This window comes from Entelurus aequoreus, linkage group LG01 (assembly GCF_033978785.1).
Source record: "Entelurus aequoreus isolate RoL-2023_Sb linkage group LG01, RoL_Eaeq_v1.1, whole genome shotgun sequence".
Taxonomy (NCBI): domain Eukaryota; kingdom Metazoa; phylum Chordata; class Actinopteri; order Syngnathiformes; family Syngnathidae; genus Entelurus; species Entelurus aequoreus.
Genome location: NC_084731.1, coordinates 65,949,554 through 65,966,479, shown reverse-complemented (window position 1 = coordinate 65,966,479; position 16,926 = coordinate 65,949,554). Strand labels below are relative to the sequence as shown.

Sequence of the window (16,926 nt, the reverse complement as noted above, 5' to 3'; positions counted from 1 at the left end):
TGTAGAATTTTGAGGACAAAGACACATGTATTCCATTGCTTGAAGTGATGAATAAGGAATTCATAGAAGTAGAAATGCTGTGGACGTCTAGAAGACTCAGCAGTATTTATACTTCCGGTTCTTGAAAGCACTAAATGGAAGGAAACTGCAGCGCCTGCAGTGACCGAATTTGTCGGAAAGATGGCGCCATTGCACAATCAATAAAATACCCTCTTCGTGTTTTAAAAAAAAATCAAATTATTTTTTATCTTGGCTGTCAGCGAGGAAAAATCCATAAATTAGCCACTCCGTCTTATAGGCCGCAGGGTGCAAAGTGTAGGGAAAAAGTAGCGGTTTATAATCTGTAATTGTCGGTACTTAAATGAGTTTTCACGTGAAACCCCCTCATATTTTAGCAATGGCGGATTTTATTTTGCTGCGGCGGCGTGCCACAATCAATGACATGTAGGGGAAACCCTGACGCTTAAATCGCCGTCTTCACCCTCATAGGGCCGCCTTCACCCTCCTAGGGCCTTCCGCGCTTCTTTTTCCCGCAGAAATCCCTAAATAAGGCGCAGAGTTGTGTAAAGAACATAGTTCAAAGTCTGTGGGGAAATGTAGCGACTTATTTATTAGAGTAAGTACAGTTTCAAACATGGTTGGACACGTGTATTTAGCATTTTTATGTTTCTTAACAAAGTGGTTGTCATTGAGGGCCACATGTTCGGCCCCAGAGGGCCGCTTCTAACAGTAAATACTATTATTACACAATTTTTTTGATGCATTTTATGAGTAGATTTTTTAAAAACTAAAATGTAAAAAAATATGGTAAATTGCAATAATTTCAGCTCAAAATGTAGTGTATATTACTGTAAATGGAAAAACAGTACTGTTGTTTTTATGGTTTAAAAAAAGGCAGCTCAGTTGCCAGAATTTTACTGTAAAATTACTTGTTTTATGGTAAATAAAAAAAACTGCAATTTTACTGTAACATTTTGGCACCTGAGCTGCCAGTTTGTTTGTTTATTTGTTACTGCAAATCAACAAGTGTAGATTTTTCGGTGTATTACTGTAAATGCCAAAACGGCACCACCGTTTATTACAGTTAAAAAAGGTACTGTTTTTTTTATTTAGAGAAAAATGCTGTAAAAACCACAGTACATTTCACAATTTGACCTTGAAATCTATTGCTACTTTTACATGGCAGTTATGTTTGGTCCCAGAGGGCCGCTTCTAACAGTGAATACTATTATTACACCATTTTTTTGATGCATTTTATAATAGATTTTTTCAAAACTAAAATGTAAAAAAATATGGTAAGTTGCAATAATTTCACCTGAAAATGTAGTGTATATTACTGTAAATGGAAAAACAGTACTGCTGTTTTTATGGTTAAAAAAAGGCAGCTCAGTTGCCAGAATTTTACTGTAAATAAAAAAACTGCAATTTTACAGTAAAGTTTTGGCACCTGAGCCAGAATTTTACTGTAAAATTACTTTTTTTTGCTGTAAATAAAAAAACAAAACTGCAATTTTACAGTAACATTTTGGCACCTGAGCTGCCAGTTTTTGTTTATTTTTTACTGCAAATTAACAAGTCTATATTTTTCGGTGTATTACTGTAAATGCCAAAACGGCACCACCGTTTATTACAGTTTAAAAAGGTACTATTTTTTTCATTTAGAGAAAAATGCTGTAAAAACCACAGTAAATTTCACAATTTGACCTTGAAATCTATTGCTACTTTTACATGGCAGTTATGTTTGGCCCCAGAGGGCCGCTTCTAACAGTGAATACTATTATTACACAATTTTTTTGATGCGTTTTATTAGATTTTTTTCAAAACTAAAATGTAAAAAAATATGGTAAGTTGCAAAAATTTCACCTGAAAATGTAGTGTATATTACTGTAAATGGAAAAACAGTACTGCTGTTTTTATGGTTAAAAAAGGCAGCTCAGTTGCCAGAATTTTACTGTAAAATTTGTTTTTTTTTACTGTAAATAAAAAAACTGCAATTTTACAGTAACATTTTGGCACCTGAGCCAGAATTTTACTGTAAAATTACTTTTTTTTACTGTAAATAAAAAAAACTGCAATTTTACAGTAACATTTGACACCTGAGCTGCCAGTTTTTGTTTATTTTTTACAGCAAATAAACAACTGTATATTTTTCAGTGTATTACTGTAAATGCCCAAACTGCACCACCGTTTATTACAGTTAAAAAAGGTATTTTTTTTCATTTAGAGAAAAATGCTGTAAAAACCACAGTAAATTTCACAATTTGACCATGAAATCTATTGCTACTTTTACATCGCAGTTATGTTTGGCCCCGGGGGGCCGCATCTAACAGTGAATACTATTATTACACAATTTTTTTGATGCGTTTTATTAGATTTTTTTCAAAACTAAAATGTAAAAAAATAATGTAAGTTGCAAAAATTTCACCTGAAAATGTAGTGTATATTACTGTAAATGGAAAAACAGTACTGCTGTTTTTATGGTTAAAAAAGGCAGCTCAGTTGCCAGAATTTTACTGTAAAATTATATTTTTTTTAATTATTTTTTTTACAGTACATTTTAGGCACCTGAGCTGCCAGTTTGTTTGTTTATTTGTTACTGCAAATCAACAAGTGTATATTTTTCAGTGTATTACTGTAAATGCCAAAACGGTACCACAGTTTATTACAGTTAAAAAAAGTACTGTTTTTTTCATTTAGAGAACAATTCTGTAAAAACCTCAGTAAATTTCACAATTTAACCTTGAAATCTACTGCTACTTTTACATTACACAATTTGATGGATAACTTGCTTTGAAATCATTATTAGTAGTATTTATTTATAATAAAAAAAATGGTTTGATAATGTATTTTTGTATAATTAGACATCATTTAAGTTAACTTGATTTGTGATTACATGGAGTACATATATTTGGGTTCTCCCAAAATAGAAAGAAAGAATACATTTAGTAAGAAAAGTCACAGTACTGTATTGATACATATTATTTCCAGGCTTTCCAGAGCCAAATAAAATGATGTGGCTGGCCACATCTGGCCCCGGGACTTGACTTTGACACCTGGGACATAGACTATAGGTGCATTTAAATTATACAGAGTATTTGAAATAAAACAGCTATAGTGAACTTTATAAATTTGATTTAATATTTACTCATAATTTCTATGAACATTTTTTTGTGTATGCTGCAATAACAGTTGTCCAATGTTTCAGGCGCAGTATGAAGCGCAAGGCCTCCTTCACCTGTCCCTTTAACGGCAATTGCACCATCACCAAGGACAACCGGCGCCACTGCCAGGCATGCCGGCTCAAGCGCTGTGTGGACATTGGCATGATGAAAGAGTGTAAGTATGGCCGCTGACCCAAATAGCTGCAAGGTATTATGTTGACTGGAAATGTTTGTTGCACTTGATTACTGTCGCCTGATTGGCCAAACAACAGATATGATGTAATATTTAGACCAGGGTCAAGTGTCTTCAGGTTTTTGCCCCCATGACAGCGTGGACATGTTTGAACAAGTGGAGCCTCCTGCATTGTAAACACTCATTATTCTACACCTGCTGTCACATAGCATCCACCTCCACTTCTATACACGTTATGTAAATGGTAAATAAAAACCGAACACAATGATTTGCAAATACTTTTCAACTTGTATTCAATTGAATCAACTGCAAAGACAAGATATTTCATGTTCACACTGAGAAACTTTATTTTTTGCAAATAATCATGAACTTAGAATTTAATGGCAGCAACACATTGCAAAAAAGGCATTTTTACCACTGTGTTACATGGCCTTTCCTTTTAACGACACTCAGTAAAGGTTTGGGAACTGAGGAGACACGTTTTTGAAGTGGAATTCTTTCCCATTCTTGCTTGATGTACAGCTTAAGTTGTTCAACAGTCTCCCTTCTGCTATTTTAGCCTTCATATTGCACCATACATTTTCAATGTCTGGACTACAGGCAGGCCAGTCTAGTACCCGCACTCTTTTACTATGAAGCCACGCTGTTGTAACACATGGCTTGGCATTGTCTTGCTGAAATAAGCAGGGGCGTCCATGATAACGTTGCTTGGATGGCAACATATGTTGCTCCAAAACCTGTATGTACCTTTCAGCATTAATGGTGCCTTCACAGATGTGTAAGTTACCCATGCCTTGGGCACTAATACACCCCCATACCATCACACATGCTGCCTTTTCTAATTTGTGCCTAGAACAGTCCGGATGATTCTTTTCCTCTCTGGTCCGGAGGACACGACGTCCACAGTTTTCAAAACCAATTTGAAATGTGGACTCGTCAGACCACAGAACACTTTTCCACTTTGCATCAGTCCATTTTAGATGAGCTCGGGCCCAGCGAAGCGTTTGTGGGTGTTGTTGATAAATGGCGTTGGCTTTGTATGGTGGAGTTTTAACTTGCACTTACAGATGTAGCAACAAACTATAGTTACTGACAGTGGTTTTCTGAAGTGTTCCTGTGCCCATGTGGTGATATCCTTTACACACTGATGTCTCTTTTTGATGCAGTACTGCCTGAGGGATCCTAGATCCATAATATCATGGCTTAGGTGCAGTGATTTTTCCAGATTCTCTGAACCTTTTGATGATATTACAGAGCGTAGATGGTGAAATCCCTAAATTCCTTGCAATAGCTGGTTGAGAAATGTTGTTCTTAAACAATTTGCTTAGGCATTTGTTGACAAAGTGGTGACCCTCGCCCCATCCTTGTTTGTGAATGACTGAGCATTTCATGGAAGCTGCTTTTATACCCAATCATGGCACCCACCTGTTCCCAATTAGCCTGTTCACCTGTGGGATGTTCCAAATAAGTCTTTGATGAGCATTCCTCAACTTTCTCTTTTTTGCCACTTGTCCCAGCTTTTTTGAAACATGTTGCAGGCATCAAATTCCAATTGAGCTAATATTTGCAAAAAATAACAACGTTTCTCAGTGTGAACATGAAATATCTTGTCTTTGCAGTCTATTCAATTGAATATAAGTTGAAAAGGATTTGCAAATCATTGTATTCTCTTTTTATTTACCATTTACACAACGTGACAACTTCACTGGTTTGGGGTTTCGTACTTTCCTTAAAGCCTTTTTTTTCCTTGTCTTTTCTTTTGTGTACAGTAGTACCTCAAACTTTTAAAAGAAAAACAAACTTTGCGACAAATACCGTGTAAAAAACTACAATAGAAATATTACTAACTACAGTAGTAATGTAATAATGTATGACATTCACCTTGGAGACTGGACTTCTACATTATCTACTTCCAGCTGCTTCTCTGTCAAACACACCATCAGCAGCTTCTCCATATTGTCCTGGTTAAATATCCGCTGTTCAGATAATATTTTCACATTCTCGGCTGGCTATGCACATATTCTGCTTCAGTATGATGCCAGACTAGCAGTGATCTGCTCAAATTGTTTCGCCGAGTTTTCCTCATGTTTTTGATGATTTATTTTTTTAATTCAATTAATATCATCCACTTTTTTTCTGCGCTGTCCTTCACGCTCGCTTTCTTCCTTTTCACGGTTGGAAAAAAAGTTATGTCCGTATCTTGCTATAAGGTAGGGGTTCTTTACTTTTTGACCTGGGGGCCCAACCTTTTCACTACAGAGGGGCCCACTCAAATATGAACACTTAATTCGTTTTAGGATTAGTTTTACTGAGTTACTTTTAATCATCATCAATAATCCCTCGCCCTGATGAGCAGCCGCTCAACCTGGACACAGCGGATGTCCGGAAAACCCTGAGGAGAGTAAACCCCCGGAAAGCACCGGGACCTGATGACATTCCAGGCAAGGTGCTTATGGGATGTGCAGACCAGCTGGCTGGGGTTCTCACAGACATCTTCAACATCTCGCTGACCCAGGCTGTGGTACCACCATGTTTTAAGATGGCCACAATCATTCCAGTGCCTACAAAACCCACACTCTCCTCCCTCAATGATTATCGCCCCGTTGTACTCACCCCCATCATAACGAAGTGCTTCGAGAGGCTGGTAAGGGAATATATTGTCTCCAGACTTCCCCCCACATTCGACCCATACCAGTTTGCTTATCGCCCTAACCGCTCCACAGACGACACCATCTCCTCTGCACTCCACCTGAGCTTAGAACACCTGGAAGGAAAGGACACACACGTGCGGATGTTGTTTCTAGACTTCAGCTCAGCATTCAACATCATCATCCCGCAGCATTTGGTGAGCAAGCTGACCTCCCTTGGATTCAGTACCCCCCTATGCAACTCGCTGCTTGACTTCCTCACAGACAGACCCCAGTCTGTGAGAGTGGGCAACAACACCTCCAGTGCCATCTCCCTGAGCACCGGCTCCCCCCAGGGCTGCGTCTTGAGTCCGCTGCTGTTCACGTTGATGACCCATGACTGCTGCGCCAGGTCCACCACTAACCACATTGTGAAGTATGCGGACGACATGACAGTAGTGGGCCTCATCCGTGACAGCAACGACATGGACTACAGGGAAGAGGTGAAACATCTGGTTGACTGGTGCAGAACCAACAACCTGCTTCTGAACGTCGACAAGACCAAGGAGATCATTGTTGACTTCAGGAAGCACCAGTCCAGCCACGCTCCACTCTTCATCAACGGCACAGCGGTGGAGATGGTAAGCAGCACCAAGTTCCTGGGGGTGCAAATCACTGACAATATAACCTGGTCCCTACACACCGGAGCTCTTGTAAAAAGAGCTCAGCAGCGCATGCACTTTTTGCGTCGGATGAAAAGAGCACAGCTCCCTCCCCCCATTCTCACCACATTCTACAAAGGCACTATAGAGAGCCTGCTGACCAACAGCATCTCTGTCTGGACTGGAGCCTGCAATGCCTCAGACTGGAAGTCTCTCCAGAGAGTGGTGAGGACGGCGGAAAAGATTATCAGGACTCCTCTTCTTCCTATCCAGGAGATCGCAAAAAGCCGCTGCCTGACCAGGGCTCAGAAAATCTGCAAAGACTCTTCCCACCCCCACCAAGGACTGTTTTCACTGCTGGACTCTAGGAAGAGGTTCCGCAGCCTCTGAAGCAGAACCTCCAGGTTCTGTAACAGCTTCTTCCCTCAGGTTGTTAGACTCTTGAACGCATCATAATAATCCCCTCAATTCCCCCCAAAACGGATTAACTCCCTAGAATAAAAAGACAATATAACATACATCCATAAACGTGGATGCATATGAAAAAGTGCAATATATTTATCTGTACAGTAATCTATTTATTTATATCTGCACCTTATTGCTTTTTTATCCTGCACTACCATGAGCTAATGCAACAAAATGTTGTTTATTTGTACTGTAAAGTAAAAATTTGAATGACAATAAAAAGGAAGTCTAAGTCTAAGTCTAATTATATATAACCTACGTGCAGTCTTATCAGGATAAACCTTTTCAAATGATATAAAAGCATTTATTAAGATTAATTACCAAGGCTTAGGTCAGACGGATTACAAAAATAAATATGAATTAAATATACTGCAAAAGAAGGAGCTCATAAAAACTGATGAAAAATAAACGTATCATATTTTCCGGATCATAGAGTGCACCGCACCAGTATATAAACTGTACCCACTAAATTTGAGAATTGTTTCTTCTTCTTCCATATATTAGCTGCAGCGGACTATAAGCAGCAAATATAAACTTTATGAAATGTTTTCTTTGCACAGAAATATTTTGTAAATGTTTATTTACATACCTTAATTTTTTCCGAACAGTGTCTGTAACACGGCAGTAAAACGGCTGATCAAACAAAACAGAAGTCATCGTCGTGGACCCGCTAGCTCTCCAATTCGCTAAACAGACTCAATAATTCCACGGTGACGTTTTGGTGAATTTACTGAGGAATTTGTGAATGTGAAACAATACAAAACTAATGCTATTCTAAGTTAATAATACTAACACAGAGTTAACTAATGCTAACGACGTTAGCTTGATTACATTACGATAGCACATACAAATATGCATGAAAACACTCCTACAGACGTCGTATATGGGACGGTTTAGTTAGTATGAATTGTTTTAGGTATATTATAAAACTTACAAACTCTTGGAGTGATGAATGAAAAATCCGTACGAGTAGAAACGCTATAGACTATAGAAAGGACTAAATCGACCGTGCAGTGAGCGAACCCGTTGAAAAGATGGTGCCATAGCACAAACAATGACACACCTTATCAGTGTTTGCTTGTTTTTTGTTTTTTTTAATATCTTGCATTATGTTTGTCAGTGAATAAAATCCATAAATTAGCCACGCCGTTTTATAAGCTGCAGGCTTCATAGGGTAGGAAACAAGTAGCGGCTGATAGTCCGGAATCGCACAGTGCTGAAATAATTTTTTTTTAACTGAATTTGATCATGAATAATAATAATTATCTGTTTCTTAGATAAACTATCAATGAAATTAAAGTTCAAAGGAAAATACAGCTTCACACTTTAGTCATCATTTTGTGCTTAAGAAACTTCTCTATAACTTTCGCTTCTGACTTTTATTGTTTGTTTGATATTGTCATTACTGCCACAAGTGATGGAAAAGTGTATTACAACTGAGTACAGCTGCGGCCCACAGCTGAGAAGCAGCTATTTTTTGGTGGCCCGAGAGGGGGCACTGGTGACCCAACAATGGACCCCGGCCATATGGTTAAGAAACACTGTTTATTGGGATTATGCTCGCGAGAGCGGGGTTCACTCTGACATTTGCTGCGCCAACTAACGGCCCGTGGGCCATTGGCATATTGATTCTGTCCTAGTAGCTGACACTGTTTTATAAGCATATTATTGTGTGAGTCCAGTCCATAGTGGATCTAACATAATGGTGAGAGTCCAGTCCATAGTGGATCTAACATAATAGTGAGAGTCCAGTCCATAGTGGATTTAACATAACAGTGTGAGAGTCCAGTCCGTAGTGGATCCAGCATGATAGTGAGACTCCAGTCCATAGTAGATCTAACATAATAGTGTGAGAGTCTAGTCCAGGAGTCACCAACGCGGTGCCCGTGGGCACCAGGTAGCCCGTAAGGACCAGATGAGTAGCCCGCTGGCCTGTTCTAAAAATAGCTCAAATAGCAGCACTTACCAGTGAGCTGCCTCTATTTTTTAAATTGTATTTATTTACTAGCAAGCTGGTCTCGCTTTGCTCGACATTTTTAATTCTAAGAGAGACAAAACTCAAATAGAATTTGAAAATCCAAGAAAATATTTTAAAGACTTGGTCTTCACTTGTTTAAATAAATTCATTAATTTTTTTACTTTGCTTCTTATAACTTTCAGAAAGACAATTTTAGAGAAAAAATACAACCTTAAAAATGATTTTAGGATTTTTAAACACATATACCTTTTTACCTTTTAAATTCCTTCCTCTTCTTTCCTGACAATTTAAATCAATGTTCAAGTAAATTAATTTTTTTTATTGTAAAGAATAATAAATACATTTTAATTTAATTCTTTATTTTAGCTTCTGTTTTTTCGACAAAGAATATTTGTGAAATATTTCTTCAAACTTATTGTGATTAAAATTTTTAAAAAAAATGTCTCTTCTTTTTTTCGGTTGAATTTTGAATTTTAAAGAGTCGAAATTGGAGATAAACTATGTTTCAAAATTTAATTGTCATTTTTTTCGTGTTTTCTCCTCTTTTAAACCGTTCAATTAAGTGTAAATATCATTAATTATTAATAATAACATAGTTAAAGGTAAATTGAGCAAATTGGCTATTTCTGGCAATTTATTTAAGTGTGTATCAAACTGGTAGCCCTTCGCATTAATCAGTACCCAAGAAGTAGCTCTTGGTTTCAAAAAGGTTGGTGACCCCTGGTCTAGTCCACAATGGATCTAACATAATATTGTGAGAGTCCAGTCCATAGTGGATCTAACATATAGTGTGAGAGTCCAGTCCATAGTGGATTTAACATAATAGTGTGAGAGTCCAGTCCATAGTGAATCCAACATAATGTTGTGAGAGTCCAGTCCATAGTGGATCTAACATAATAGTGTGAGAGTCTAGTCCATAGTGGATTTAACATACCGTATTTTTCGGACTATAAGTCGCTCCGGAGTATACGTCGCACCGGCCGAAAATGCACAATAAAGAAGAAACAAAACATATATACGTCGCACTGGAGTATAAGTCGCATTTTTGGGGGAAATTTATTTGATAAAATCCAACACCAAGAATAGACATTTGAAAGGCAATTTAAAATATATAAAGAATAGTGAACAACAGGCTGAATAAGTGTACGTTATATGACGCACAAATAACCAACTGAGAACGTGCCTGGTATGTTAACGTAACATATTATGGTAAGAGTCATTCAAATAACTATGACATATAGAACATGCTATACGTTTACCAAACAATCTGTCACTCCCGATCGCTAAATTACATGAAATCTTCCTCCTCTGTGTCGCTCCTGGTATGCCCCGCTAGCGTCCATTCTTTCTGCTGCGCGATCGCCGTTTTCTGGTGCATATTTCACTACGTCCAGCTTGTAATCTGCATTATATGATTTCCTTTTCGGTGCCATTTTAGTTCAGTCCTTCTCAGTTTTTATAAGTTACCGCCAACGTTGATGTGATCCATTTTAGTAGCTCCTCAGTAGCGTATAGCATATAGCAGTTAGCATTCCAAAACCCACAATGCACTTCTGCCATGACCCGCCCCCGCCAAATTCTTATTGGCTGACGTGTGAGTGACGATTGCTGAATGAGATAAATAATATTATTTGATATTTTACGGTAATGTGTTAATAATTTCACACATAAGTCGCTCGGGAGTATACGTCGCATCCACGGCCAAACTATGAAAAAAAACTGCGACTTATAGTCCCAAAAATACGGTAATAGTGTGAGAGTCCAGTCCATAGTGGATCTAACATAATAGTGAGAGTCCAGTCCATATTTGATCTAAAACAATAGTGAGAGTCCAATTCATAGTGGATCTAACATAATAGTGTGGGAGTCCAGTCCATAGTGGATCTAACATAATAGTGAGTGTCCAGTCCATAGTGGATCTAACATAATAGTGTGAGAGTCCAGTCCACAGTGGATCTAACATAATATTGTGAGAGTCCAGTCCATAGTGGATCTAACATAATATTGTGAGAGTCCAGTCCATAGTGGATCTAACATAATAGTGAGAGTCCAGTCCATATTTGATCTAAAACAATAGTGAGAGTCCAGTCCATAGTGGATCTAACATAATAGTGTGGGAGTCCAGTCCAGAGTGGATCTAACATAATAGTGAGTGTCCAGTCCATAGTGGATCTAACATAATAGTGTGAGAGTCCAGTCCACAGTGGATCTAACATAATATTGTGAGAGTCCAGTCCATAGTGGATCTAACATAATATTGTGAGAGTCCAGTCCATAGTGGATCTAACAAAATAGTGTGAGAGTCCAGTCCATAGTGGATCTAACAAAATAGTGTGAGAGTCCAGTCCATAGTGGATCTAGCATAATAGTGTGAGAGTCCAGTCCATAGTGGATCTAACATAATATTGTGAGAGTCCAGTCCATAGTGGATCTAACATAATATTGTGAGAGTCCAGTCCATAGTGGATCTAACATAATAGTGTGAGAGTCCAGTCCATAGTGGCTCTAACATAATAGTGACAGTCCAGTCCATAGTGGATCTAACATAATAGTGAGAATCCAGTCCATAGTGGATCTAACATAATAGTAAGAGTCTAGTCCATATTGGATCTAACATAATATTGTGAGAGTCCAGTCCATAGTGGATCTAACGTAATATTGTGAGAGTCCAGTCCATAGTGGATCTAACATAATATTGTGAGAGTCCAGTCCATAGTGGATCTAACATAATATTGTGAGAGTCCAGTCCATATTGGATCTAACATAATATTGTGAGAGTCCAGTCCATAGTGGATCTAATAAAATAGTATGAGAGTCCAGTCCATAGTGGATCTAGCATAATAGTGTGAGAGTCCAGTCCATAGTGGATCTAACATAATATTGTGAGAGTCCAGTCTATAGTGGATCTAACATGGTATTGTGAGAGTCCAGTCCATAGTGGATCTAACATAATAGTGTGAGAGTCCAGTCCATATTGGATCTAGCATAATAGTGTGAGAGTCCAGTCCATAGTGGATCTAATAAAATAGTATGAGAGTCCAGTCCATAGTGGATCTAGCATAATAGTGTGAGAGTCCAATCCACAGTGGATCTAACATAATATTGTGAGAGTCCAGTCTATAGTGGATCTAACATGGTATTGTGAGAGTCCAGTCCATAGTGGATCTAACATAATAGTGTGAGAGTCCAGTCCATAGTGGATCTAACGTAATATTGTGAGAGTCCAGTCCATAGTGGATCTAACATAATAGTGTGGGAGTCCAGTCCATTGTGGATCTAACATAATAGTGAGAGTCCAGTCCATAGTGGATCTAACATAATAGTGAGAATCCAGTCCATAGTGGATCTAACATAATAGTAAGAGTCCGGTCCATATTGGATCTAACATACTAGTGACAGTCCAGTCCATATTGGATCTAACATAATAGTGTGAGAGTCCAGTCCATAGTGGATCTAACATAATAGTGTGAGAGTCCAGTCCATAGTGGCTCTAACATACTAGTGACAGTCCAGTCCATATTGGATCTAACATAATATTGTGAGAGTCCAGTCCATAGTGGATGTAGCATAATAGTGTGAGAGTCCAGTCCATAGTGGATCTAACATAATATTGTGAGAGTCCAGTCCATAGTGAATCTAACATAATAGTGAGAGTCCAGTCCATAGTGGATCTAACATAATAGTGTGAGTGTCCAGTCCGTAGTGGATCTAACATAATAGTGAGACTCCAGTCCATAGTGGATCTAACATAATAGTGTGAGAGTCCAGTCCAAAATGGATCTAACATAATATTGTGAGAGTCCAGTCCATAGTGGATCTAACATAATAGTGTGAGAGTCCAGTCCATAGTGGATCCAACATAATATTGTGAGAGTCCAGTCCATAGTGGATCTAACATAATAGTGTGAGAGTCCAGTCCATAGTGGATCTAACATAATAGTGTGAGAGTCCAGTCCATAGTGGCTCTAACATAATAGTGACAGTCCAGTCCATAGTGGATCTAACATAATAGTAAGAGTCTGGTCCATAGTGGATCTAACATAATAGTGTGAGAGTCCAGTCCATAGTGGATCTAAAGTAATATTGTGAGAGTCCAGTCCATAGTGGATCTAACATAATAGTGTGAGAGTCCAGTCCATAGTGGATCTAACATAATATTGTGAGAGTCCAGTCCATAGTGGATCTAACATAATATTGTGAGAGTCCAGTCCATAGTGGATCTAACAAAATAGTGTGAGAGTCCAGTCCATAGTGGATCTAGCATAATAGTGTGAGAGTCCAGTCCATAGTGGATCTAACATACTATTGTGAGAGTCCAGTCCATAGTGGATCTAACATAATATTGTGAGAGTCCAGTCCATAGTGGATCTAACACAATATTGTGAGAGTCCAGTCCATATTGGATCTAACATAATATTGTCAGAGTCCAGTCCATAGTGGATCTAACAAAATAGTGTGAGAGTCCAGTCCATAGTGGATCTAGCATAATAGTGTGAGAGTCCAGTACATAGTGGATCTAACATAATATTGTGAGAGTCCAGTCTATAGTGGATCTAACATGGTATTGTGAGAGTCCAGTCCATAGTGGATCTAACATAATAGTGTGAGAGTCCAGTCCATAGTGGCTCTAACATAATAGTGACAGTCCAGTCCATAGTGGATCTAACATAATAGTAAGAGTCCGGTCCATAGTGGATCTAACATAATAGTGTGAGAGTCCAGTCCATAGTGGATCTAACGTAATAGTGTGAGAGTCCAGTCCATAGTGGATCTAGCATAATAGTGTGAGAGTCCAGTCCATAGTGGATCTAAAATACTATTGTGAGAGTCCAGTCGATAGTGGATCTAACATAATATTGTGAGAGTCCAGTCCATAGTGGCTCTAACATAATAGTGACAGTCCAGTCCATAGTGGATCTAACATAATAGTAAGAGTCCGGTCCATAGTGGATCTAACATAATAGTGTGAGAGTCCAGTCCATAGTGGATCTAACGTAATAGTGTGAGAGTCCAGTCCATAGTGGATCTAGCATAATAGTGTGAGAGTCCAGTCCATAGTGGATCTAAAATACTATTGTGAGAGTCCAGTCGATAGTGGATCTAACATAATATTGTGAGAGTCCAGTCGATAGTGGATCTAACATAATATTGTGAGAGTCCAGTCCATAGTGGATCTAACATAATATTGTGAGAGTCCAGTCCATAGTAGCTCTAACATAATAGTGAGAGTCCAGTCCATAGTGGATCTAACATAATAGTGAGAGTCCAGTCCATAGTGGATCTAACATAATAGTAAGAGTCCGGTCCATAGTGGATCTAACATAATAGTGTGAGAGTGCAGTCCATAGTGGATCTAATGTAATATTGTGAGAGTCCAGTCCATAGTGGATCTAACATAATAGTGAGAGTCCAGTCCATAGTGGATCTAACATAATAATGAGAGTCCAGTCCATAATGGATCTAACATAATATTGTGAGAGTCCAGTCCATAGTGGATCTAACATAATATTGTGAGAGTCCAGTCCATAGTGGATCTAACATAATATTGTGAGAGTCCAGTCCATAGTGGACCTAACATAATAGTGTAAGGGTCTAGTCCATAGTGGATCCAGCATTATAGTGTGAGAGTCCAGTCCATAGTGGATCTAACATAATAGTGTGAGAGTCCAGTCCATAGTGGCTCTAATGTAATAGTGAGAGTCCAGTCCATAGTGGATCTAACGTAATAGTGAGAGTCCAGTCCACAGTGGCTCTAACATAATAGTGAGAGTCTAGTCCATAGTGGATCTAACTTAATAGTGAGAGTTCAGTCCATAGTGGATCTAACATAATAGTGAGTGTCCAGTCATAGTGCAGTGTTTTTCAACCACTGTGCCGCGGCACTAGTGTGCCGTGAGATACAGTCTGGTGTGCCGTGGGAGATGATCTAATTTCATCTGTTTGGGTTAAAAATATTTTTTGCAAACCAGTAATTTGAGTCTGCAAACTATGTGTTGTTGTTCAGTGTCGGTGCTGTCTAGAGCTCGGCAGAGTAACCGTGTAATACTCTTCCATATCAGTAGGTGGCAGCCGGTAGCTAATTGCTTTGTAGATGTCGTAAACAGCGGGAGGCAGCGTGCAGGTAAAAAGGTATCTAATGCTTACACCAAAAATAAACAAAATGTCAGTGCTCCTAAGAAAAGGCATTGAAGCTTAGGGAAGGCTATGCAGAACGAAACTAAAACTGAACTGGCTACAAAGTAAACAAAAACAGAATGCTGGACGACAGCAAAGACTACGGTGGAGCAAAGACGGCGTCCACAAATTACAGCCGAAAATGACATGACAATCAACAATGTCCCCACAAAGAAGGATAAAAACAACTGAAATATCTTTGATTGCTAAAACAAAGTAGATGCGGGAAATATCGCTCAAAGGAAGACATGAAACTGCTGCAGGAAAATACCAAAAAAAGAGAAAAAGCCACTAAAATATGATGATTTCTGCTGGTGGTGTGCCTCCGGATTTTTTCAACGCAAAAAATGTGCCTGGGCTCAAAAAAGGTTGAGAAACACTGCCATAGTGGATCTAACATAATAGTGAGAGTCCGGTCCATAGTGGATCTAACATAATAGTGTGAGAGTACAGTCCATAGTGGATCAAATGTAATATTGTGAGAGTCCAGTCCATAGTGGATCTAACATAATAGTGAGAGTCCAGTCCATAGTGGATCTAACATAATAGTGAGAGTCTAGTCCATAGTGGATCTAACATAATAGTGAGAGTCTAGTCCATAGTGGGGCCAGCAGGAGATCATCTTGAGTGGAGACAGATCAGCAGAGCAGAGACGTCCCCAACTGATGACAAATGAGTAGTCCACCCTGGGTCCCTACTTTGGACAGCTACTGCTTCATCTGTGGTCACCGAATCCGTGCGCCCACACCCTCTCTCCACGAAGGAGATGGGGGGCAGAGCAGAAAAGAAAGGGCAGATCAACTGGTCTAAAAGGGGGGTCCATTTATTGCTCCTCTTTGTGTTCGGGCTCAAAACTACAAGGTTCTGATCATCATTTTCCCCAACATAATCGTTGTTGGCTCTCATAAAGTCTGCTTTATTAGCATTGTTGTTGATGGGGAAGGGATGTGTGGTTCCTCCTCCACGTCACGTGACTGGCCTGCTTATTAACTCCCTAAATGGCTGGAGAATCTATGTGAGAGTGATACTATTTTGATCATGTATATTTATCCGCAAACTTTGTAAGTCTTTTGGTGTCATAGATCCGATGTATATGATATTAGTTCAATATAGACGACACTTGTTTTTCCACTCCACTGCTACTTTAAAGTAAAACAATGAACAGGGATGCAACTTTCATCTCAAAACACCCTTAAGTGGAGGTACCACTATTTGTTTTCTCACATCCCCTTATAGTCCCAATTCACCTTTATCCTCCATCAGTTTACGGGGGTAATTCGGTGAGAGGAGAATCATGGATGCTTGGATGGCACACATGAACAGGAGCTGTGTTGCGTTGCAAAAGTGCCAACATGTTATTGACAGGCTGCTGGCTGACTCTGGCTCTCTCTGTGAGCTCATTCAGTGGCTTGAACAACAAGGAGGCAGCAGAACAAAGACAATGTTCTCACTTGTTTAGTGCAGCAGGGGTCTCCATATGGACGTGCTCCCCTCCCACTCTCTTCCTCCCGCAGAACAACAACACCCCCGCCCAACGCTTTATTGACATAGTTGCTGTCACGGGTTGTCCCAATACCAAAATGTACATCAATACTTTTCCAAATAAAAGGAACTAATTTGGTACCAGTACCAAAATGTATATCGATACTTTTCCAAATAAAAGGAG

The 16,926-nt window shown here is 39.0% G+C and overlaps 1 protein-coding gene across 3 annotated transcripts in view; it reads left to right on the top strand.

The window, feature by feature from the left end:
* LOC133655885 (vitamin D3 receptor B) overlaps window positions 1–16,926 on the top strand; it is a 115,807-nt gene that overhangs the window by 61,550 nt on the left and 37,331 nt on the right. For all 3 annotated transcript variants that reach the window (XM_062056496.1, XM_062056505.1, XM_062056489.1), the window contains one exon: window positions 3,206–3,336. In XM_062056496.1, coding sequence (XP_061912480.1) covers window positions 3,206–3,336 — 131 coding nt within the window. The remainder of the gene's footprint in view (window positions 1–3,205; window positions 3,337–16,926) is intronic.